The 26,865-nt window shown below is 42.3% G+C and overlaps 1 protein-coding gene across 6 annotated transcripts in view; it reads right to left on the bottom strand.

Annotated features, from left to right (window-relative positions):
• USH1C (USH1 protein network component harmonin) overlaps positions 1-26,865 on the bottom strand; it is a 420,974-nt gene that overhangs the window by 144,491 nt on the left and 249,618 nt on the right. For 2 of the 6 annotated variants that reach the window (XM_030201077.1, XM_030201076.1), the window contains exons 16-17: positions 18,659-18,811; positions 16,161-16,277 (exon numbers count right to left, since the gene is read on the bottom strand). The exons of 3 other annotated variants lie outside the window; for them this stretch is intronic. In XM_030201077.1, the coding sequence (XP_030056937.1) occupies positions 16,161-16,277; positions 18,659-18,811 (270 nt within the window). Of the gene's footprint in view, positions 1-8,515; positions 9,050-16,160; positions 16,278-18,658; positions 18,812-26,865 lie in introns of all 6 variants that reach the window. One more of the 6 variants, XM_030201082.1, reaches the window with a different exon arrangement.

Genomic DNA, 26,865 nt, shown 5'->3' on the forward strand with positions numbered 1-26,865 from the left:
AGGTAGCAGTGACTCCATCTATTGCAGTGTCGAGTGTGTCGGAAGGCAGCCCGCTGAAACGCGCTGGTGCGAATGGAGGCACCGCAGCGTCTCCTGGACTAGAGCTGACGCTCAGCCCCGACACGAGGGAACCGCCCCCACAGCCGTTGAGCTGTAGCACTCTGACGGAGGTGTCTCTGAACGGGTCTCCCAGCAGGGGTGAAACCGAACAGAGTCGGGAGGAAGTAGATCTCCCTGTTGGAACGCAAGGAGCCTTGATGGGAACTGCTACACTGGTAACATCTATGGTGGGAAGTGCTGCTAATCTGAATTCGAGACCAACTATGGAGAAAGAGGTACCACCAACACCTTTTCTTTTTGAAATGCACAAACCAGCTGAAGTAACCTTAGACTCTCTTTGGACCTTAATAGAAGACCTAGGGAAATCATTATCACCACAGATACAGAGACTAAATCAAGAAATGACAAGACAAGATCAAAAAATGAAGGTTTTGGATTTAAACGTAGGAAAAATGGAACAATTAGAATTAAAAAGAGATTCAGATATGAAAAAAATGCAATCCCAACAAGAAGCTATGATAATAGATTTGACCTCATTACGAAGAAAAACAGAATTCCTAGAAAATGCTGTCAGATGTAATAATCTCTGTTTTTTTTTTTTTTTTTATTTAAATCTTTATTAATAAATTCAATTTTCACAACAAAGTGTAAATTTGAAATCGGCATTATTTTACAAATGAAATTCAGAATACAATTAAACAATTGAAAGAAAAATTCTTGAGTGCCTATTTGTCCACAAACAAAGGAATTAGGTGCCAAGATTTAAGAAATTAAGAAGAAATTAAAGAATATTAACGGCTGCCGCCTCGGGTTATCGACCCAAGCCTGCTTATTGTGGAGGGCATACTACATTCACATCGGCTCTAGTATCTAGAAATTCTTTAAACTGTTTTGGGTCTACAAACTGAAACTGTTTACCCTCAAGCAATATATTACAAATACAAGGAAAACGTAATACAAAATTAACTCCCAATGCCAACGCTCTAGGGCGCTGCTCCAAAAAAGCCTTGCGCCTTATTTGTGTAGGCCTCGAGAGATCTGGAAAAATTCGAACCTTTGAGCCCAAAAACAGATTTTCTAAGTGTCTTAAGGAAAGTCTTAAAACAGCATTGCGGTCAGGCTCCAGTGCAAAAGTGACCAGCATAGTTGACCTCTGTGTAATTATTTCCAATGAATTTTCCAGGAAGGAGGTAAGATTCATCCCTTCCCCCACCTCTAGGGGATTTCCAGTAGTCCCCTTCGGATTCCAGATGTAATAGGCCCGAGTAATGGGAGGTAGTGAGTCTCTATCCATTCCAAGAATATCAACCATATATTTTTTTGCCATCTCGGTAGGAGAAATTAAAGGAGATTTTGGGGAAATTTAGAAACCTAAGGTTAAGTTTCCTAACCTGGTTCTCCAGGTACTCCATACGTTTATGCATGAAATTATTGTCTTTTACCAATGCAGTTTCCAAATTCCCCATTTCTTGAAGCTCATTATTCACTTTATCTAGTTTCAAGGTTTGCTGTGCAGTCACTTGCGCTTGGAGCAGCGCAGCTTCAGACAAAACTTTAATATCACCAGTATGTTCTTTCAATGTACTTTGCATAGAGACCTGAATGCTATACACCATGTCCCACAGTGACTCAAGTGTCACTACTGCTGGTCTAACCACGCCACTTAAAGCTGCTAGAGATTGAGACTGGGCCTCAGCTCGTGATAGTTTTAAAACAATACCTTGAGGTAATACCTGTGAGGCTGAATGAATTAACTGCTCTCGTTCATGGGATCCAGTCTCTGTGGCTGCAGGTAATCTCTGTTTTTTAAAACTTTCCTAAACAACTTACTAAATCTCCTCAAGATATGTTAAAAAAATATTTAATGGAGATTTTTGGAGTAAAAGAGGAACTTATTGCACAGGTGCATTATCTTCCTACTAATGAGCGTGGTGAACAGAGAAAACCAGAACAAGAACAGTTGTTGAATGTTACAGAATTACTTGAAACATCAGATTCAGAAATGGTTATTCCAACAACTTTAATTGTGACGGTGGCTTTGTCACCAGATAAGCTATGGTTAATGTCTATGTATTTTAAAAACAAAGATAAGTTGTTTCTTGGTCAGAAAGTACAAATATTTCCTGACATCTCTAGAGAGACGCAAAAGCATCGTAAACAATTTATTCTAATGAAGCCAGGTGTAACTCTACCTTTTATTTGAGATATCCGTGTAAGTGTGTGGTGAGATATCAATCAAACAAATATGTTTTCTTTGACCCGGCTCAGTTAACAGTATTTTTAGCATCAAGGCAAAATGAGGGTTCTTAAATATCAATTTCCCTGTAATTTAGATAATAACACTGTGTAATGTTATCCTGTTGACGTTCTTTCAGTTCTAATATTGAAAAAAATGTTTTCTGTTATGAAATATATTCCATTTCTTAACATCTTGCCCTAACTATGTGGACTTGAGCAAGAAGTTTAAAAAAAAATGTCTTTTTCTTTCTCTTTTTTTATTGTACTATTTTGTACTCTTTTTCATTCTTGGTGAAATGTATTGCTTTTCAAAACAAGCTTTGCTTGATTATAATTGTAAAAACTGTTATTAAAAAACAAAGGACAGATAGCTTTCTTGATCTGTCCATTTAGGAGGCAACGTAACATGGTGCTTAGGTTTATGCATGTGTACACAAAAATATCAGTATTCCCTTTGCTAATTTTTAAGTCGAGGTCTCTTTGGATCCAAATGAGCTGAAGGAGAGCCACCAAATATCTTCACATGCGAGACCTCAACACTGCTGATCAGTATATGTCAATGACATCCAGCCCACCAGCCCTCCTTCAAACTTTTTATTGTGTGTGTATCCTCAAGGAGGGGGGGGGGGCATTTCCGAATATATTCTTTTTGTCTTGAGAAGTGTATTTTCCTTTAAGCCTGCAGCTCTTCCTCCTATCCACATCCCCCCCCTTTCTGTCATGAGCTTGGGTGGGTAAAGATGCAGAGAGCAGCAGAAAAAAAAAAGCCAGAATGATGATAATCCCATCTCAGAGGTTTCCACTGGCTCCCGGGCCTTGCATTAAAGAACACTGCACTGAGAACTATTTTGTAAGGGCATGCCTAAGTGACATAGGGGTCCTATTGCCAAATGGTGGTAAAGGGACCCCTGCGGTGGTATCGGTGCGTGAGTGTGCTGCACACAGAGGTCCCCTTTTACCGCCGCCAGTAAAATACTTTTTTTTGTTTTAAAGAAGAAAATGGCTGTATGATAAGTTTAACACTTGCCACGTGGACATTTCCTGGGTAAGCCCTTACCACCTCCTATTTAGGAAGCAGTAGGGGCTCCGGCAGTAGCCCAGGGCTTCCCAATTACTGCTGGGCATGCCCCCGGTGCTAGAAAATACAAAAGTGTTTTCTAGCGCCTTAGTTGCCATGTGCCACAAGCTGGAACTACCACTGGACTCCTGAGAAAGCCTGGTGGGAGGCCCAATTTGGCATGTGGCAACATGGTGGTATTGGTACCACTACTCTGTAAAATGGCCCCATAGTGCCTAAATTCAAGATGGGCATACACGGGTGGAGTATGGGCGGAACATGGGCAGGGCTAACACTTATATGCACACCTTACAATATACTGTAAGTTATGTGTGCCCTTGCCACATTTGGGTACCCACAGTTACATCAGGTCTATGGCTGGTGTAACTGAAGGCACCTAGATTTTAGTTGCCCCAATACTGGGTTATCCTAGTGTTTATAAAGGAATCTGGGTTCCTAGATGCCTTTATAGAATGGGTGCTCACCCCGCAGGATCGGGGTGCCCGCTTATAGAGCTACCTCCTTAGGACCTAGTTGAAATCACAAAGTCAATGTAATCATCAGTTCAGTCTCTATGGTTTATTAGTCTTAATATACTGCCTTTCGTGGGTATTACTACTACTTATCATTTCTATAGCGCTACTAGATACACTTGAATATGTAAGAGATAGTCTCTGCTCGACAGAGGTTACAATCTAATCAGGACAAACAGGACAAATAAGGGATAAGGGAATTATTTAAGGTGGGAATGAAACAAGACGTGGTTACTGAACAAGTAAATAGCAGTTAGGAGTTAAAAGCAGCTTCAAAAAGGTGAGCTTTTAGCCTAAAATGGAAGACAGGCAGAGATGGAGCTTGATGTACTGACTCGGGAAGTCTATTCCAGGCATATGGTGCAGTAAGATAAAAGGAGGAGTTGGCAGTGGAGGAGAAGGGTAACGGCAAAGCAGTGTACAATAAATAAAATCAGAAATACAGGCAGAAAATGAAAAGAACTATACTGAAAGAAAAGGAAAACAGGAAAGATAAGCAGCAAGACAGAATTTTAAAAAAGATAAAACATAATAAAATAACAGCGTCACGTTTTTTTCTACAAAAGGTCTTTTTCAAGACCTTCATCCAACTCACAATATTATGGGATTTAATGTTACCTTATGTGTACAGATTATTCTGTACTTTACCACATCAGGGCATTGGATGTTTTTCTATCCATGCAAACTCCTGATGCAGGCCTAGCGGCTGAAACACAACGTTTATGTCGAGTCCTTTTTGAAACAAACGTTTTTGTTTTAAAGTCCATTTTTTCCAGTCTCTGGTTTCCATGGTCAACTTCCCACCCTTTTCTGTTTTCACTCAGATATTAAGAAACACACTCCCATTACAAAAAAATGCTTTCCCCTATTGTATATATGTGTCCAATTATGTGAACATGAATCAAAATTAATAGGAGACATAACTATAAAGCCTGTGCTGTAACTATTGAGGATGTGGCTGGCATCTGCCCATGCAGTTACCGCACAGTGCAGACATTTATCACGCATTAACTGCATAACCGATAGCATGGTTGTATCTGCACTATTGGAAATGCAGTAAGGAGTTGCTGTTAAAAATAACTGCTTCCAACCTAACTTCTGTCATCAATATCAGAATACCTCCATCTACTCAACACCTAGACTCTTACCAGGATTTCTGGTGGCTAGTGGGAGGCAAGAGCAATCCCCTAGATTCTCCTGCCCCATTGGCTGCCTGGGGTCATCATGCAGCTTTGAACCCCTAGCAATAGTTTCATAGTACTACTAGAGGTGCTATTTTGAACCCAGACTGGCAATGAGGCAGAAGTGCAAATCAGGAAACCCCTGGTAAGATTTGGAGGTTGGGGGTTATGGGAGTGGGAGGGACTTTAACCAATGTCAGGGGGAGGACTCTTGTGGTGGAAGAAGGTTCCATTTTGCACCTGCAGTCATTCAGTGCATTGCTGATAGCACAAATGTTGGCACATCATCAGAAATGCATTTAACATTTGGTAAAGATCTGTTAGGTCCCTCACCTGGTTCCAGGCCTGCGCGTCCGATTCGCCGGCGAGGTGCGGTCCGGCAGAAATAGCCGACTATTTTGGATGTGGTTTCTCCAGGATGGGTCTGTTTCTGTTTCCTATTTCTGGCAGCCGTCATCTTGGTTGGATCAAGGACAGCAGCCATCTTGGCTAGCTCAGGAGGGGGCAGTCATCTTGTATACAAGAACAGGAAGGAAGCCCATATTTGGGTGTTGTGCTACTCTGCTGATGGGGGCAGCCATCTTGGATCAACTGCACATTAGGGTTACCATATGGCTCCAGAAAAAGGAGGACGGATTGAGCCAGCCGGGTTTTACTTCCATTGCTTTCCATTGTACTCAGCCATCTGGATTACTGCAACTCACTGTACGCAGGCTGCAAAGAGCAAATCCTGAGGAAACTTCAAACAGCCCAGAATACGGCAGCCAGACTCATCTTCGGAAAACCGAAATATGAAAGTGCAAAACCCTTACGAGAGAAGCTCCACTGGCTCCCACTCAAGGAACGCATTGCTTTTAAGGTATGCACATTAGTCCACAAAATCATTCACGGCGAAGCCCCAGCCTACATGTCTGAATCAATCGACTTACCACCCAGAAACGCTAAAAGATCATCCCGAACTTTCCTCAACCTCCACTTCTCTAACTGCAAGGGCCTGAAATACAAGGCGTTGCACGCGTCAACCTTTTCTTATATGAGCACGCAATCTGGAACACACTACCGCGCAACCTGAAAACGATCTACGAACAAACCAACTTCCGTAAATTACTGAAAACACATCTTTTTGATAAAATTTACGGAAAGAACCAAAACACATAAAATCCACACCCACTGTTCAGTAATATATCAACACATCCACTAATGAATTCTCAATCCTGAAATCTCACCACACTCATACCTTTACTCAGAGAAAAATCTATACCATATGTTTTTTGTCATTATGTATTGCCCTTTAGTTTCCCGTTGTTTCCTTCCAATGTTTCAATGTTCTTTTCCATTGATATATTCCTTAACGATACTTTGATTTTGTCTCATATAACTCTTCACAATGTAATCCATAACCGAATTGTAACAAACTGTATCTCCATTATTCATAATGTATTGTAAGCCACACTGAGCCCGCAAAAAGGTGGGAAAATGTGGGATACAAATGCAATAAATAATAATAAAATATCTGTCCTGTGTGGTAACTGCATGGTCAGATATTGGTCATTTCCCCAACAGCTACCATCCACATTTGGTGGTTACTGTGCATTATTTGTTTTGCAACTAATGCATTATAACTGCAAAACTATACTTTAGAATTTATGGGCCTGAGATTCAAAACTGATTCAGGTGGGAAAATGTGGGATACAAATGTAACAAATAAATAAATAAAACTATTTAACCAGTCATGAATGGCTCCTGGCCAGTTAAATTGCATTTTAGCGCCTAACCATGGATATTGAGCAGGAGATAACCAGTTATTGACCGCTAAATATCCGCAGTTAGTGGATAGCTGCTAACTGGCTATATCGCACAACATAGCCGGTGTGGTGGTTGAGAGGAGCAGTCAGTGCACCCATTCCACTTCTCCCCCTTGGGTTGTAGAAAGGTCCTTAGGAGAGATTTAGCACTTGGGAGGGAAAGAAGAAACTTGCAGCAGAATCCCAAGGACTGACAGGGGATTTAGTGTTCCCTAGGAAATGGGGAAGCCACCTAGAGGGAGAAGCTTCTGGTCTCCCTAAAATCCTGTCTGCCAATCAAGGGAAGGAGGGGCCCCAAAGGGTTGAGAACTCTCGCAGTAGAAAGGAGGGAACTAAAGGGCAGAGAGAGAGAGAGAACATCCTGAGGAAGAGGGGAAGAATGAGAGGAAAGAGTCCCAGTCCAGGGAGAGGTGCTCCCTCACAGCAGATGGCCAGCAGGAGTAAACGGGCTACCGAACCCAGGGCAAAAAGGACTCTAAAGTGAAGGCTGGACTAAGGAGTTGTGGGTGCTGGTAGCCAGCAGGAGTAAGTAGGTTTCCTAACCCAGGGCATGGAGGACCCCCAAACACCCATGGAGGTCCAGGAAGCTGAGGATGGCCTAAGACCATGGAAGGAGGTGAGGCCTGGCTGCTCAGCCCACATGCCTGAAAGCCAGAACTGTAATTTGTTTGAAATGTGCGGAGAAGAAGAACGGGAAACTGCACAGACTGTTATGCTTGAGGATTTGGGGTTTATGGTTTAGAAACTGCAGTAAGAATATATCTGCCAAAACTGAAGCTGTGTTTATTGTTTGGAACCTGCTGTGATAATATACCTCCCAAAAGTGAAGGCTGTGTTTTCTTTGAGAACTATAATAAAGCTCCTTGTATTTCTAAGAACAGTTCTGTGTTACTTGTGTCTAGGAGGGGGGGGGGGGGGGGGGGGGGGGGAGAAACCTAGAGAAAGTGAGCTAAGTCATGCCAGATTCCTCTTGCCCTTGACACTAGTTAGGCATGGATATTCAGCACCAAACTGTCTATGTTTAGCAGTTAAAATAGGCCACATAAATAGCAGGCCTATCTTTAACCACTAAGCAATTAACCAGTAAGAGATGAATTGCTGCGGTCAAAAATAAAACTGGATATTTAATGCCAGTAACCAGAAATGGCCTGGCATTGAACATCCGGGTTTAATGTCGGCAGCTCCCTGCCGGTGGCTGAATATCAAGGGGTATGTGTATATGTTTACTTGCAGAAAGCCCAGGCAATTTTATAACAAATACTTTTTGCATATAAACCCATAGTTACGGGCATGTTAGAGTTTTCTAAATTTATTCTTCAAGCATCCTTGAGCTGACGACAAGAGCATCTTACAATATTACAATTACAATATGGAGTCAAAATAAATGTTAAGTAAAATGAATGGCTAAACGTAGCTTAATTACTTGAAATAGCTATATAAACAGTATGATTTGATGGGCTTCTCCTACCAGTTGCTCCCTGCTAAATCTGCTTACTGATTGGCAAGTGTTAATGCTCCCTACTTTGTGCAGGAAAATGTGGGATACAAATGTAACAAATAAAATAAATAAATTTCATGCAAAAATTATAATAAAATAAAAATAAAAAAACACCCACACACACACTCTAGAATGCAGTGTACCTTTGGACTCGGTGGATACATTGTTTCAATATTTGCAGAGTTACCAGAATTCAGAGCAGGTCTTCCTCTGTAATTTTTAACTTCCCAGTCATTAAATGTACCTTCTGTCTCAGAAGGGTGGTAGTTCTGGCTGACTTTTTTTTCATTTAAATAGGAGATTGGTGGGTGGATAGAACCCTTGCCTTGTGACAGCAAGGGAGGATTATATGGTGGAAAGAGAAGGGGAGCAGGTGGGGGCAAGTTCATCCAAGGTGGTTGTGGCTGTGGCAGCAGCAATCGTCTGGCTGATGGTGGGGGTGGTTGTGGTGCTTGCTTTCTTGGACCCATGACATTTGGCAGGGGTGATGGATGGAACACTGCTGTAGAAGGCATGCGGGGTGATAGGGGATGAGATGCCATTCGTTTCAAAGACCGATCTATATCATCTAAATTAATATCATCTAGGTCTGTTGTGTGAAGCTGCAGTCCACCAGCAAACCTTTGCATAGAAGTGGCAGGAGGAGAAGGAGTACGGGGAGCACAATCACATGACATCTAGTGTAAACAGGAACAGAAATTCAGTTTAGCCATATTTTCTGTCACTGCTAAGCAGGCCAAGTATCATACCAAAGGATGCAACACACAAAATACTGCTCTTTTGTACGCTGCAATCTATTCACCTCTTTGTTGCTCTTCTTATAAAAGAAATTCTTACTTTCAGGATTAACACAATTGGTTCAACATTCAGCTGGAAGTGGTCAGCATTTTTTTTAAACGTTGATCATCATGGGTTAAATTAGCCCCAGATACTCAGTGTCAGGCCACAGGTTGACACCAGAATCATCTGGGGCTAATTGCATTGATGCTGGCTGATGGAGTTTATACAAGTCCTGACCAATATTCAGTCTCTCCTTCCCACTTAAATAGCTTTGATTATTGGGTGTCATGTCTTTTACTACACTCTTGACTCATATACAAATAAGCCAGGTCTTTAGATACATGCAACCATAAGCTAAAACTCTCCAGAATTGACACCAATAACTAATTTGTATTCCCAATTTATTAATTCCAAAAATATGAATTCTACCACAATAAAAAGGAGTCAGGTCTAAGAATAAATCCTGTTCCTGCTTTTAAAGTTCAGTGGAACCATAGTCATGTATGATAAATTAGGGAAGAACTGGCCTACCTTTACAACTGTAGTGGTATATTTTACAATCTTAGGATAAGACTTATTAACATGTACTACATATGAATATGTGGAAAATTTGATTTAATTAACATTAATGTAAGACTTATTGTCAGTGAGGCCTATTTACTAAGGTGACCTTTTATTAAGCCGAGGCAAAATCTGGGCTTAGCACATGCTAACATGGGACTTTCTCGTGTGCTAAGGCCAGATTTATTGCAGCTTATTTTTACAGTTTTTTTTTTAAGGCCATGCACTACTGTTTGCATTAATGTGTGGTACCTGGAAAAAATTAATGCGAAAGCACTTACCGCATTGTTAAGTCTGCATTATCCAGTTAGCATACGTTAATGTGCATGTGCTAACTAGATAACGTTTCCACACCCATTCCCCACCCATGCCATGCCCCCTCCAAAAAAAAAGCGCATGCTAAGTGGCAAATTACTGCAAAATGTTTTACTAAAAGTTAGGCCTTTTTCCCCCTCATTAAGCATGTGTTAGCGCTTAACACAGTTCCGTAAAAGGGGCCTCTAAGTGTATAATTTACATTAATGCATGTTAGTATAGCAGTCTCAAAAAGGTAGTATATATTAACAATATGTAGCAACCCAACAGTACTACTACTACTTAACATTTCTAGAACGCTACTAGGGTTACGCAGCGCTGTACAATTTAACTGAGAGAGACAGTCCCTGCTCAAAGAGCTTACAATCTAATAGACAAGTGAACGGTTGGTCCAATAGGGGCAGTCAAATTGGGGCAGTCTGGATTCACTGAACGGTAAGGGTTAGGTGCCGAACGCAGCATTGAAGAGGTGGGCTTTAAGCAAAGACTTGAGGATGGGCAGGGAGGGGGCTTGGCGTAAGGGCTCAGGAAGGTTGTTCCAAGCATAGGGTGAGGCGAGGCAGAATGAGCGGAGCCTGGAGTTGGCGGTGGTGGAGAAGGGTACTGAGAGGAGGGATTTATCCTGTGAACGGAGGTTACGGGCGGGAACGTAAGGGGAGATGAGGGTAGAAAGATAGTGAGGGGCAGCAGACTGAGTGCATTTGTAGGTAAGAAGGAGAAGCTTGAATTGAATGCGGTATCTGATTGGAAGCCAGTGAAGTGACCTGAGGAGAGGGGTGATATGAGTATATCGGTTCTGGCGGAATATGAGACGTGCAGCAGAGTTCTGAACAGACTGAAGGGGGATAGATGGCTAAGTGGGAGGCCGGTGAGGAGTAAGTTGCAGTAGTCCAGGCGAGAGGTAATGAGAGCGTGGACGAGAGTTCGGGTGGTGTGTTCAGAGAGGAAAGTAATGAGAAGGATATATAAAATGCCAAACGTCAGCTAGTAAAACAGTAAGTAAATGCAAAATAATTATGAATATTAAGAATACAAAAAGGTTTAGTATGGTAAAAATAATGATTAACAGCAAGCACTCTAAGGAAGATAAATATATATACTCATGTAGAAGATGACTTACGTCTTCATATGTCTCAAATATGATAATTATCATATAACTCCCTATTTGCATGAACATTAAAAGGAGGCTGAAGACTGAATCATTGTAAGCCACATTGAGCCTGCAAAGAGGTGGGAAAATGTGGGATGCCCCTCCGAAGGGACACCACCTTGTAAGTGGTGGAGGGGCTTCCGTGTTTCAATGACTCAGAGGGCTATGCTGAAGGGTTACCCATATCAGACAGGCCTCTGAGGAGAAACCAGACAAAGAGTGTCCCAAATTGGAGGATCCAAGATGGTGTCGAGGGAGGATGTACGTTAGTTGAGTTCCCAATTTACACCAGAATACCTGAAGAAGTAGGCGCGCTCCCCAGAGAATGGGGAAGAAGAAAGGCAAAGCCATGGTGTTGTCCTCCTCGAACACGGCTGGGGTTCCCACCACTTCTCAGTCTACTTTGGAGAGATTCGGGGTCATAACGTCAGGGATATCGGTTCCTGCTTCGGGGAACAGCAAGGCTTTATTGCTGAATCTCAGTGGAGAGGGAGTGACTTAGTCCCCCTGTTGGCATGACCTCTCCAAGACCCGGAAACAGTAATGCTTCGCTATGGAGGTCGACAGTGGAAACGCCCGAAGTGGGTTAGGATTTTCACGCGATCCGAGGAGGTCCTGGCGCAGCATTGACTCCGGATAATAAACCAACTGGGGGATTGGAGCGTGAGCTCTTCCCCCCGAAGATATCTGGAGCAGTTTCTGTGGAGAAATTGGACCTGGTGAAGCCAAACAATGTCACAATGGACGCACTATGGGAAGTGCTGCAGAGTGTGAATAACTCTCTTCTTCAGATGTCAAAATTTTTTTAGGAATAAATATGTGATTATATCAATACTTATCTAACAAAGCGGAAGTCCAAGATAAAAAAATAAAGACTTTGATTTCGGAAATGGTTTCTCTACGAAAATCAGTTAATCTGGTAATGAAGGACAATTATGTTTCTTGTAAAAAAACTGGAACTTCTGGAGAACCAATTAAGGAAAAATAACTTGAGAAAGATAACTTTTCCTAAAATACCCTGTATATAGAGTTATATTATTAGTGACTTTTGCCTTTGATTTAGATAGGAACAATGTTTTGAAATTGTATTTCCGACATATGGCTGATAGTTTTTTTGGGTTCAAAGAAAAATATATTTCCTGACATATCAAGGGAATCGCAGGCTAGGAGGTATGAACTCTTGGCTTTTAAGCCAAGAATCATTGCCCTAGGTGGGACCTTCCTAGAGCGATTCCCTTGTAAGTGTTTGTTGAACCCAGGAAATTATAAGAGTTTGTGGAGTTAAAAGAACAGATGAAGAACCCTCTGCAGCAACTTCCTTTAAGTTACCACTGTACCGGCTGCAATTACCGATTAACCTTCCTCCCTCAGAAAATATGAATTGTAAGATTAACCATTCCATGTTTTTCTTATTTTCTTTGAGATTGTTTTCCTGATCTTGGATCCCCCAATTGTGGACAATAATGTGGACTAACAAAGATATTTTTCCTTAATGTTTGTTTTAATTGATATTTTCTCTTCTCTTTCCCACTTATGTATTGGACATAAATGTAATATAAAATGAATAAATAAAATAATTAAAAAAAGGAAAATGTGGGATACAAATGCAACAAATAAATAAATAAACAAAATTCCAAATTAATCATGGGGTAACTAGCCCTACAAAGGTTTTGGCTGCTGGAATAACTATAAACAATTTGAATGTGAATGAACAGAAATGTGGTGTCTCTTCCCTCACTAAGAGGCCCTTTTACAAAACCAAGTTATGCACTTAGGGCTAGATTCTATATATGGTGCTTAAAACAGACACCGAAAAACCCGCATAAGTAGTATACTAAAAGCTGCGCCTAAAATTCAACATGGTTTATAGAATTAGTGCTTAAGTGGAGAGGTCATGTGTAAATTTAGGTACGACCATTTGCACCACCCCCAATCCACCCCAAAATGCCCATGACCCTCTCGTTTCTACACCCCCTTTTTTCAGGCGGCATGTAAATGTTTGGCTCAGAGGCCAAGCCTAACTTTACACGAGTCCCAATTAAGTCTAATTAGTGCTAATAATTAATGTTAAAAAGTCAATTGTTGGCACTAATTGGCTTGTTATTCTATTTAATTCTGAGTACAAATCAGGAACATACCTAAATTTATGTGCACCAGTTTTGGTGACTTTTACAGAATCATGGGGTTAACGCACAGTTTACCATCAGACTTATTTTCGAAAGAGAAGGACGCCCATCTTTCGCCACAAATCGCAAGATAGGCGTCCTTCTCACGGGGGTCACCCAAATCGGCATAATCGAAAGCCGATTTTGGGAGTCCTCAACTGCTTTCCATCGTACGGACAACCAAAGTTCACGGGGGCATGTCGTAGTCGTAGTGAAGGCGGGACTGGGGTGTGCCTAACACATGGGCGTCCTCGACCGATAATGGAAAAAAGAAGGGCGTCCCTGACGAACACTTGGATGACTTTACCTGGTCCTTTTTTCTTACGACCAAGCCATGAAAAAGTGCCCTAAATGATCAGATGACCACCGAAGGAAATCAGGGATGACCTCCCCTTACTCCCCCAGTGGTCACTAACCCCCTCCCACCCTCAAAAAAATGTTTTAAAAATACTTTTTCCAGCCTCTATGCCAGCCTCAAATATCATACCCAGCTCCATGACAGCAGCATGCAGGTCCCTGGAGCAGTTTTAGTGGGTGCAGTGCACTTCAGGCAGGCGGACCCAGGCCCATACTCCCCACCCCCCACCTATTACACTTGTAACACCACAAACCCACTGTACCCACATGTAGGTGCCCCCCTTCACCCATAAGGGCTACGGTAGTGGTGTACAGTTGTGGGGAGTGGGGTTGGGGGGCTCAGCACACAAGGTAAGGGAGCTATGCACCTGGGAGCAATTTCTGAAGTCCACTGCAGTGCCCCCTAGGGTGCCCGATTGGTGTCTTGGCATGTCAGGGGGACCAGCGCACTACGAATGCTGGCTCCTCCCACGACCAAATGGCTTGGATTTGGTCGTTTCTGAAATGGGCGTCCTCAGTTTCCATTATCACCGAAAATCAGGGACGACCATCTCTAAGGTTGACCTAAATTTTGCGATTTGGGCGTCCCCGACCGTATTATCGAAACGAAAGATGGCAACCCATCTTGTTTCGATAATACGGGTTTCCCTGCCCCTTCGCCGGGACATCCTGTGAGGACGTCCTCAGGAAAACGTGGGTGCTCCTTTCGATTATGCCCCTCCATATGATAATTGCTACTGCAGAGCCGCGTAATGAGGCTTTGTGGTAATTTAGCAGTTTCCATGCAATAAACTGCATGTTAAGTACTTTGTTTGTAAGCAGGTGTGGCATGGCAGAAAATGGGTTCAAGCATTAGGTAGTTATCGCATTGCACTTACCATGCACCAGCTGAAATGCACAGATTCTATATATAGTGCCAAAACTTGCATGCCCAACTTTGGGTGCACTTCTGAGATGTGTGCGGCTGTATGCAAGTAAACTAGATAATGAGCTCTGCCCCATCAATAATTGGGTTCTAACAACCAATTATTGATGTTAATTGGCACGCATTAAAATTTGCACACCCATATGGATGTATGCTATTCTATAAGGCATGGTGCCCAACTCCCAAGGCGCATATCTCAAAAGGGGGTGTGGCGATAGGTGTGCATTCCGATAAGTTGCGTATGAAATAACAGAATACTGCCTTACTGCACCTAACTTGAGTGCCAGCATTTACACCAGGTTTCAGCAGGTGTAAGTCCAGTGCCCAAAAGTTAAGTGCGGGATCCGCACTAAATGCTATTCTATATAATGTGTGCATCCTTTATAGAATAGCGCTTAGCACTGAATTTGTTTGACACCTAAGTTTTGGTGCTGTTTATTGAATTCCTTCCTAGGTGCTTCCATGTTAACTGGGAACAGGTACCACACATTAATGTGGATGTTAAAGCATGACCTGAAATAGAAAAAACTGGGAAAGGTCCCAGCAGGTGTCATGTTAAATGTACTGTTATGCGGTAGAGATATATGGTAGCCGTGTAAGTCCACTTTTAAAGGTAATCAATAGAAATAAAATAAAACATAGAAAATAAGATGATATCTTTTTTATTGGACTAATGTAATACATTTTTTGATTAGCTTTCGAAGGTAACCCTTCTTCATCAGATCAGAAATAAGCAAATGTTGATAAATAACAGTATATATAAGTGAAACATCAAAGCATTCCAGTGACAGTCTCACAGGATGAGGGTGGGGTGGTTTAGGTGAGAGCCAGGTGAATGAGGTACAGGGAGATATGCATGGTGATAAGAGGGTGACAAGGCAGTAGAATTTTATGGTTTATAATGGGCTAGAAAACCCAGGTCTTTTACACAGACATCATATGAAAAATGCCAGTGCCAACCAGGATGTCACCTCTGTGGGGCAGCACTTTACAAAACCAGAACACTGTATCAATGATTTTATGGTGAGAATACTAAAAGGAAACTTTAAGACAATCCAGGAATGTAAGACCTTTGAAGTCAGAATGAGTAAATATTTTGACACCCAACAGACAGGAACAAAGATATGGGTTTTCTAGCCCATTATAAACCATAAAATTCTACTGCCTTGTCACCCTCTTATCACCATACATATCTCCCTGTCCCTCATCCACCTGGATCTTCCTATTTCTCACCTAACCCACCCCACCCTCATCCTATGAGACTGTCACTGGAATGCTTTGATGTTTCACTTATATATACTGTTATTTATCAATATTTGCTTATTTTATTTTCTATGTTTTATTTTATTTCTATTGATTACACTATTATGCGGTAAAATTCTGTGATAAATTGCGGTAAATGCAAATTTTTACCAGAGCAAAGGGTCCCTAAATGTAAACACAAGTAACATCTGATAATAAACTGTTAGGAAAAATGGAACAGATGAGCTAATCCAGAACTGAACAATTGACAGAGCTCGACAGCATTCCATTACCTCTGGAAATTCATTCTCTGTAGTTGAGATTTGTTCTAACCGTGTCTGGCAAAGTCTTTCCACCCAGTGTTGAACTTTTTCTGATTCCTCCAAGTCCTCTCGCTCTGTCTCTGAAACCTCATTTTGATTACCATTGTACAAAATAAGTTATAGGTCAAGTTTAAATTGGTAATTCTCAAAATAGTACACATTAAAACATGAACGAAAAGTAACTGGTGTTCACCTAGAGATACAAACCCACAGTAATCTATCACAGATTCATCCTTCAGAAAGTCCTCTGCCTGGTCCTATTTGCTGTCACAACAGAAATCAGTTTTCGATTTTTTCATTTGTACATTTTTTTTGTGGGGTGATTTGACTAGTTTTCCTGACATATTTGGCTTCTTCAGCATCACTGGAATCTACTGAAGCTTTCTCTTGTGATATACAGATTTCAAAGCCCATCAAACCAGTGGGATCAGGAGGAGGAGCTCTAGGCATTAACCACTTGAATTTACTAAAGTGGTCTGTTTTACTTCCCTATCCAGTGGTCCTTTCCCTTGTAAGGGCATCAAAATTAACCCAGTTTAACTGAGCTAGACAAAGTGTTATTATTTTCAAGACCACAATGCACTCACTTACCCAAAGGCACATGGGAATCACAAAACAAGCAAGAGCTATTTTCAATCAGATTTATTTCCATTAAAGAATATCACATAACAAGGACTGTAAATGAAATAGAAGAATGAATTCACGTTTACAGCATTTCAGAGAAGCCAATAAAAACTAAGGGCCTCTTTTACAAAGGTGAGCTAGCATTTTTAGTGTGCGATACAAATAAGCACCTTTGTAAAAGATCCCCTAAGATTGGTGGTACTGGCATGCTGACAAATCTAAAGACCTGATTTACTAAGCATTTTGGTGCAACATGTGTTCAAATCCTGGACTGGGATCCCTGACTATGGCCATCTACGTTGGTCAGTAAATAAGTACTTGCCCTTAGCTGTGTGCATATCTGTGTGCGTGCGTGTGTGTGTGGGGGGGGGGGGGGGGGGGGAGTGGAATATCATTGGGAAAGGAAATGGCAAATTACTTCACTAATAATCTGCCAAAAAAATATCATGTAATTAGCAGTCCCCATAACTCATTAGTGACTTGGTACTTTTACAGGAGACTACTGTATCTTTACTGGCATGTTGACAAACTAAAGACCTGATTTTCTAAGCCTTTTCCCTATAGATAGAGAATGTGAAAAAAAGTTTGTAGCTGCTGTGATAAGTGAGGATAGGATCCAGGATCAGATTCTGAAGGCAGAAGATAACGCGTGATAGAAAGTGGGTGGTGAAGATGGCACAGAGATTTGATGCTATAAATAATAATAGATTGGGACATTTACCTTGGACTGTGGAGCCACATTTTGGAAAGGACATGAATATGGGAACTGAGACATCCAGGTCAGGATGTGCACAAAATACATGTAAGGATGTGCAGGTTCAGTCAAAAAAACAATTGGGAATAAAAATGAGAAAATAGCCTTCTAAAATAATGGCTTGCATGTCCACATTCATGTCCTACAGGAACAGCTGTTTTAAAAAGCAGTTCATAGGAAACAATTGTGCTACTTCACCCACACATGCATGGGATCAGTTTTTTCCATGCAAATCCTGATTCCTTCTTGCCAGCTGCAGAGGTCCTCCACCTGACAGCTGCACATTCCCCCATAAACATCCCTTGACATCTGATCCCCATGAATCAAGAAACCCTCCACCTGACTCCTTATGGCTTGCCCTCAAGACCCCCATTCCCCCACCTCCGCTCCTATCCCTGGCCTTTCCTGGGGTCCCTGGTGTCTAGCGGGAGTGAAAGTAATACCCAGCTATTCCTTATTCTTCAGCTCCGATTTCCAAATGGGTTTCAATAATCTGTAGAGGAAATCTTGTGGTATTACCACCATGGGTCAGTCTGCCACGTAACTGCAATGTCAGCCTGATCTCTAGCGACAGTACCATGAGATTACTGCCAGGGATCACAGGCACCATTTTGGAATCTGGAGCCAAAAGGGCAGGAGTGAATGAGAATCATTCCTGTTCCCACTAGTCATAAGGGACTCCAGTAAGGCTGATTGGGTAGTAGGAGGGTCTTGAGGGGGCCATCTGGGGGAGGTTCTTCATGCTGCTGGGGTGTTGGTAGGATTCTTGATTCAGGGGGAGAGTTGATATCCTGATGTGGGGGAATTAGATATTAAGGGGATGTTTATGAAGGATGTAGGCCCATTCAAACCACTCCTTCTCTATGCCCTTAGCAAGCCTCCTGGTAAATTGACTATGGTGTGAATCACCAACAGATGTCAATCTACGTATGTAAATTCTACTATTAACACTTGAGAATGCTCTTAAAGTATGGTATTAATGTCATATACTGGACAGAAGCTCAATGTGAGCAATTTACCCTCATAATTTGATTTATGACATTATTCAGTGGCCATTACCATGTACAGAACTGTGTTTGCAGATTAATACCTCTTGTACAAGACGGTTGATCTTCAGTTGTTTTTCTTTCTCCAACATTTCTTCTTTTTCCTTGGCCAGCTTTTGTTCAAATTCCATTTCCTTCTTACTCTTCTTCTGCTCAAACAGACTATCAGTCTTGGACTTTTTTCTGTCTTTGCCTTTCTGAGATGTTTTTGTTTCCAATACCAAAAAAACACAAAAAAAACCCCAACAAAAACAAAATCCAACAGCCCATGTGCAGAAGCCACATGACACCACCCAGCACTGCAAGCTTGGACCCTTATTTACAACCAACTCATTCATTTTGCTCCTTTCATAAAAAAGCCTAGTAAAGAGGGCCATTTTGGGCAACCCTATCCCCCACATTAAATCAACCAACAATCCCTGGAAATCTTCCACTCAAATATTGCATGCAGTCAGAATCATAGAATCACATGCATCGTGCAAGTTGTTCTACACATTCTCACAGAAAAGAGGGGGTTTCGTAAATGGTGACAGCTTAGCACAACCTCCCTGTCCTAAAATCACTGAGAAGTGACTTTTGGGGAAAAGACTACTAAGATGCTTAAAAATAAAAGCAGACTGATAGTCCCACTGCCTAAAATCACCACTGACCTCATTAACACAGAACGTTTTTGGTATTTTTAAGTGGCAGAACTAATAAATGGAAGTTTTGACAGTATCAGCAGTGAAAAAACTCATGACTGGCCTAGTTTACAAGTCATAACAGTGCTCGCTTTAGCTCTGCCAGGGTGTTATATTTTGTGCAATGAATCTGGAGCTATTTTTTAATAAAAGAGAGCTCTAGTTGTGAAATACAGAGTTTTGTCTCCCTAATGCAATATCAACCATACAAGTTGTATTTATTTATTTATTTAGATCATTTATACCCCGCCTATTACCACATAAAGCAGCCCCTAAGCGGCTTACAATGAACTAATGGAGCAGTTACAATGACAGTAGAGAGGGACAGGAGGAAGAAGGGAAAGGAAGGGAATATTAATACAATATTTAATCAAATAAGTAGGCAAGGAATAGAAAACAAAAAGAAGAGAAAGTAGGAGTCCAAAATCAGTTCTTGACTCGCTGAGACACTCAAGGCAGAAAATCAGATCCTGCGAACAGGACAGGAATGCGGGTAGTAGCCAACGGCTGGACTCAGCGAACCAGGAGGAAACAGGGCCCCTTCGACGTGCAGCACTCTCTGAGCATGAAGCAGCTGCAGAAGAGAAGACCAGCAGCTAACGTCGCCGAGGACGACAACCCGAGTCCAGCAGCAGAGCCAAGAAGGCCACAAGATGCATCATGCACAAAAGATCTTCCCATCGCGGAGTGGAGCCAGACACAAGCAGCGCCGCAGACCACTGTGAAGTGGAGCAGTTCGATGGAGAGGCCAAAGGAGAGCCAGGTCAGACAGACACCGGGAAGGAGCCAACCAACAATCGCACCATCATCCCTCATCGGGGGGGGGAGCCGGTCCCCGCACCCCCACTCCCAGCACCGGAACATCGATGCAACCGAGCACGCAGCCAGACAGCCGATATGACGGGCAAGGATGGAAAGCCGCTCACTCTGAAGCCCCGGTCCGAAACAGGCGCCAAGGAGAAAAGCAGACCACTATGGCACCCAACGAAACAACGGGACAGCTCCGCGATGTTATTCAGAGCTAACGTTTTTTTAGCCCGTTACTCAGTGGCCATTTTAGAATCAGAGTTAATTTAAAATTCCCATAATGGACTTTCATCGTACACTGCCACTGAACGACACTCAATTACTGCTCTAATGGGAGATACTTATTAACTCTTTAAGAGAAGTCTCAAAATGATACAAAGATGGTTTAAAGGCTTCTTAACAGCAAGATCTTATCAAGTGATCTTAAACTCAGAAACGTCAACACCATTGAAACCTGAATGCAGAGTACCACAAGGTTCACCACTCTCACCAACTCTTTTTAACCTAATGATGACACCTTTAGCCAAATTGCTATCCAACCAAGGACTCAACCCATACATCTATGCAAACGATGTCACGATATACATCCCGTTCAAACAAGACATAACCGAAATCACAAATGAAATCACACATAGCCTCCAAATAATGAATTCATGGGCGGACGCATTCCAACTAAAGCTAAATGCAGAAAAAACACAATGTCTCATCCTGTCCTCACAATACAACACAAACAAACCCAACACCATAAACACCCCAGATTACACCCTTCCAGTTTCAGACAGCCTGAAAATTCTGGGAGTCACAATTGACACTCGAAGACCATGCGAAAAATACAACAAAGAAAATGTTCTATGCAATGTGGAAACTTAAAAGAATCAAACCTTTCTTCCCAAGAGAAGTATTCCGCAACCTAGTACAATCAATGGTGCAAAGTCATCTAGACTACTGCAATGCCATCTATGCCGGATGCAAAGAACAAATCATTAAGAAGCTTCAAACCGCTCAAAACACAGCAGCCAGACTCATGTTTGGGAAAGTGAAATACGAAAGCGCCAAACCCCTAAGAGAAAAACTACACTGGCTTCCACTAAAAGAACGAATTGCGTTCAAAGTTTGCACCCTGGTCCACAAAATCGTTTACGGGGAAGCCCCGACCTATATGTCAGACCTTAAAGACTTGCCTATTAGGAATGCAAAAAGATCATCACGCACATTCCTCAATCTCCGCTATCCTAACTGTAAAGGGCTAAAATATAAATCCACATTCGCGACCAGTTTCTCATACATCTGCACGCAGCTATGGAATGCACTACCGAGGGCCATAAAAACAATGCAGGACCTAACCATCTTCCGAAGGCTACTGAAAACAGATCTTTTCAAGAAGGCATACCATAAACTTCCATCTTAAATACTAAATAACAACGCTATACACGATCTATACATAACCGATCTTTTACCTCATGACTGATTAATCTCTTTGATATTTATGATCAAGCACTACCACTTCAACCTTATGCTGAATAGGGACTCTCTATAATCGATGACCTAATGTATGTTACAATCCAACTTATTCTCAGAAACCTTCATGCAATACCATAATTTATTTTTCTTTAACACATATGTATGCACATGGTATATATATATATATACCATGTGCATACATACATGCATACATATGATCTATTCCATATATACCATGTTCCATGTATGTTACCATGTATGTATGCACCTTAACCCAATACCATTTGTAATTCTGTTACCCGGAAATGGCAACCGCCATGACGGCAAATGTAAGCCACATTGAGCCTGCAAATTGGTGGGAAAATGTGGGATACAAATGCTACAAATAAATAAATAAAATACTGATGCAGACGGGTTTTTATGAAACCCACTTAAATTGCATTGCAATCTAGGATGTTTATGCCAAGTGCAAACCATGTGCTGGGAAGGTGAAGGTAGATGACTTGTTGTTAAGGACATTTAGATCAGAGTTGGCCATGAACTGTTGCCAACAGCATCAGAACAGACATTCAATGTTCTGTCAATGCATCAAAATTCAGGATGTGCTGGGTTCCAAAAATCAACACCCAGCCACATACATGTGCTTGCCAAAAAGGCATCTGAACATGAAAATTCTCCTTCAGTGGAAGGCAATGTGTCTGCAACCTGTTTTCCAAAAATAGGGTGGGGGCGGGGTAGGGGGGAATGGACAAGTGAACTCTACTATACAATATAATGAGTTAATTCCCGCATCTTTATTTATATTGTACCTGGCAGCATGAGACTGCTTAGGTTATCTGCCTACTTATAGATCAAAATTTAGGCCTGATGCCAAATATGCTTGGTAATAGCAATTGGACATTTATCTTATTATTACTCTTGCCACCATTTACATGGCAATGATTCACAGCTTTACTGATAAAATACTGTACATTACATTCCTATTTCAAATGCAATTTAATGCCTGCCAGAATACATAAATTAGGATTCTGAAAATACATTTCGACTACATTTAATATTCATGCCCCTTCCCCCCTGATTTTCAGCCAGTGGCGCTTTCGCTGTCCACTGCTATCAATAAACCCGAATATTCAATGTCGGGGCACTCACGGCGACTAGCACTGAATATTCGGTTTCAAATTTGACCGGAGCAACTTAAGTCGATATTCAGTGCTTAGCAGTTAAAGATAGGCCTGCTATTTATGCGGCCTATTTTAACTGCTAAACATAGCCAGTTTGGAGCTGAATATCTATGCCTGACCGGCTATGTTGCGCGATAGATCTAGTTAGCAGCTAGCTCCTAACTGCGAATATTCAGTGGGAGATAAATGCTATTTAACCAACCAGGAGCTCTTCCTGGCCGGTTAAATAGTTTGGAATATTGAGCTCATGGGATCTTATTTCTTCATAATTTGTTATTGCTAAAATTTTTTTGAGTACAAAGGCCTAATAAGTTAAACGAGTAATCCCACAGCAACTGAGTGTTCAGCACACTGCACTCTGCACACACTGTACCTTTCGAATTGTTGGAAATTTTCCTTCATATCGATAAAACCATCCAAATGCTATAAGCCAAAGGAAAACAAATGATGGATGAAAAATGTGCTCCACTAGCCTATTTCAAGCCCTCCACACACACTTCAGAAGTATTTTAAGGTTCAGATGAAGAACAGCTGACGAAGGGTCATATGCATCAGGGTTCCCAAAGCCCATGTACAGATATTAAATTATTCTGACACTGGCCTTAAGAAGCGTCAAAACCTGAAAAACAAAACAAAACCCAAAGACATAGAGAGAGACAACATTTCCAAATACTCTTGTTTCTGTGACTTGTGTCAAAGAATCTCTCAACTTCTTTGCTAGAAACTCATTGAAAGCACTGAAAGTCAAAGGAAAGAGATATAGACCACTTTATTTATTTATTTATTTTTAAAAACTTTGATCTTGCTTACCACTAAGTGGCTTACAAAAGAATATCACGTACATAAAAAACATACAAATACCAAAACAAACAAAAAACCCCCACTATCAATAATACTTAGAGATAAATCTATTTGAAGGGAAAGGACGCTCTACAGCAATATGAAGGTCTGAAGACAAAGACAGAGGAGCAATGTCGGGAAACATTTTTCCTGAGATGCACGGAATGTCCTCTTGGGGGAGGGGTGGGGGTGAATGGTGGCAGCTAAAACATTAATGCAGTTTAAAAGGGCACATAATAAGCACAGAGGATCATTAGTTGATATAAGTAGAGAAAGCAGAAAGCATGAGCTACTGGCCTGCATCAGTGTTCAAAGTGCAATACAATAACTACAAACCAGAGTTCTATCGAACTAAGAAAAATATAAAAGGGTATAGATAGAGAGCTTAATACACTTTCAAATAAACAATAAAAATCTTAATAATATTTTGTGTGAAAGGAGAAATTCTCAGAGGTTAGACTCACCTAAGCGGACAGCCCACTAAATGTTAGGTTGTTCCTAGAGGGTGGATGGGTTTCTTTATCATAGAATATCTCCAAATGTTCATTAGAACTTCAGTGAGCAAACACGTGCTCCCAATAAAATCAAGTGGTGGCCACAATAATAACGTGCCTAACGTATTACCTATTAAAGAAAAAACTCTCTATCTATATCCTAAAGAATAAGAAAAGTTTCCCTACTCTCATACTTCACAAAAACAAAAACATTCATTCCTCATAGAACGATGTTCTCATTTGCTTATCTTTTTTCTTTTGTCTTACTGATTTATTCGATCAAAACATTGATACACATGTCACATTGTGATTGATGGTCTGGAAAATCTATCTGAGAATAGAGACCCTTGGGTCCGGGTTGAAAATCAGGGGAGACAAAAAGCTTGCAGCTAGATGATCCTGCTTGTAGCAACTAAATGATGATAATTTACTGAACATTGAGCTAATGTTGAAATAACTTGAGATAGATGCTAGACATAACACATATTTCTAAGCTAGCAGAATGATAAAGAACATGGAACTATGCCGTGTCCATGTATCATAACTTGCTTTTGGGAAATCATAGCCTTGCCAGCATTAAGTGACTTGACGGGAATTAGAAAGATAAAATATAGGTCAGCTTGTTACTAATATGCTGGATGGACAACTGCTTACATCTTCTATATAAATAAAACCCACCTCGAACGTTCTGAAGCTCACTCCGTGGCAGTAAAGCACTGAACTCCTGCACTCTTGGTAGGACTCTTGGTAGGCTAGGGTATCAGGAACACTCACCCTCACTCATAGGTCCGCCCTCAGCCATGCCCCATCTGCACATAAAACGCACCCTCAACATTCTAAGGCAGACTTTGTGGCTTCAGGGTTTGTAAGTTCGAAGCTCTGTAACCACTTTTAAAGTGCCCCGCCCTTGCGTCAAAACGCGGTGACGTCGTGCCCACCCACAGTCAGCTTCACAACGTTCAGATCGTCTCCTACACAGACTACAACGCACTGACGTCTGTTTCAGCTGATTCTAAAGCAAAGGGGAGGAGTAGGGAAACACGCGGAGCGTGCTTCCCTACTCCTCCCCCTGTCTGGACATCAGCTGTCACTGCACCGGAGCAAGTGTCAGGGAGCCACCAAACACAGACCCCCTCCCCCCCCCCACTAGCCACATCAACACACCAAACTCCCCACCCAACGAACATCCACATCCCCTGTCCCCTCACGGCCCTGCCACCGACTTCCTGGCTGACACTTGCCTCCATTTTCAAAACCTCCGCCCTGCACGTTACGGCCCCCTGTACCCCCCTTCTGCGACCCTGTCCAACAGTTATCTTCCACAGCCCGCCCTGCACCCTGTGCCATACACCTTTCACCTATACCCGTCAATAACGGTCAACTCCCCGCCCTCAGCTCTGTTCCTGACTCTAAAGATAGCCAATAAGAACGGACCTCTTCAACTCTAGGCCACTCCCCAGTCCTCGCATCAGCCAATAACAGTGCAGCTTCTTCAACCCCTGCTCCGCCTCAATTTCTTTTATCAGCCAATAACAGTGACGTTTTTAAATACCCCTCTACCTATGTTCCTTTTACATCATTCTATAACAGAGCCTGCCAGTTCCCTCCCGCTCCGCTATTGAAGTTGTGGAGCGAGGCTTCTCTCTGGCGACGAGGTGGGCGCGTTGTAGCTTTAGATGGTGCAGCTCCGGTAAGGGGGTTTGACTGAGCTCAGCACCGGTTGCCACTTATTTTCCTACTGCTTTATGGAAGTCCTTCCGGTTTTGGAGGGGGGGGGGGGGGGGGGGGGGAGAGGCGCGATGGCACCCTGTCGGGGGGGGGGGGGGGGTAGAGAGGTCAGCGGTTGCGACTTCGGCAGGGGCATGGCGGCAGGGGTCGGACCTCAGACTACAGAGGCTGAAGGGGTCCTCAGGCCTCACACCACAGAGGAGGGGGAAAATAAACATGAGAGGGAGGGGGCATAGGGAGGATGAGGTCCAGAACGGGTCTTCACACCACAGATGGGGGGGGGGAGGGGGTCCTGAGAGCAAAGACGAAGGGCGGATCAAGACACCTGAGAGGAGGGGTGGAGGAAGACCTGTGAGGAGGGCGGGAGACACACCACACAGCACGGGGGAGGGGTCCTGCGACCACACAGCGGAAGAGGCAGGGGGAGCGGGTCTAGCCAACACAGAAAGGCAGGGGGGAGGTATCTCTGTCACACACACAATCTCTCTCTCTCTCACTCAGTCACAGTCAGTGTCTCTCTCACTCTCATACACTGTCTACAACACACGCTATGTCTCACACTGTATCACATTCACTCTCTCTGTCACACAGTCACTCTCAAACACTCTCAATCTCATACACTCGATCACACAGACAGTATGTGTATCGTACACATACTCTCTCACACACACAGTCTCTCAAACACTATCTGTGTGAAACACTCTCTCACACTCACTGTGGCTCACATACGCACTCGCACACACTCTCAATATCACACACACATACTCTGTAACAGACACACTCTAATTCACACAGACACTCTCACACACACTCTATGAAACATACATACTCCCAGGAAAACCTTGCTAGCGCCCGTTTCATTTGTGTCAGAAACGGGCCTTTTTTACTAGTATTTTGATATTACAACAATTTTCCATGATTCTGTTGAACTTTCATAAGAAAGGTAATGATTTGTGAGTAATGTTTTCCATAGGATGCTGATAACATGTGATTCCTGAATCTAATGATGATATAGCTTTGATTGCTAGCCAATAAAAAGAAGAGGGCTGAAGTGTATCTC

Source organism: Microcaecilia unicolor, chromosome 4 (assembly GCF_901765095.1).
Source record: "Microcaecilia unicolor chromosome 4, aMicUni1.1, whole genome shotgun sequence".
Taxonomy (NCBI): Eukaryota; Metazoa; Chordata; class Amphibia; order Gymnophiona; family Siphonopidae; genus Microcaecilia; species Microcaecilia unicolor.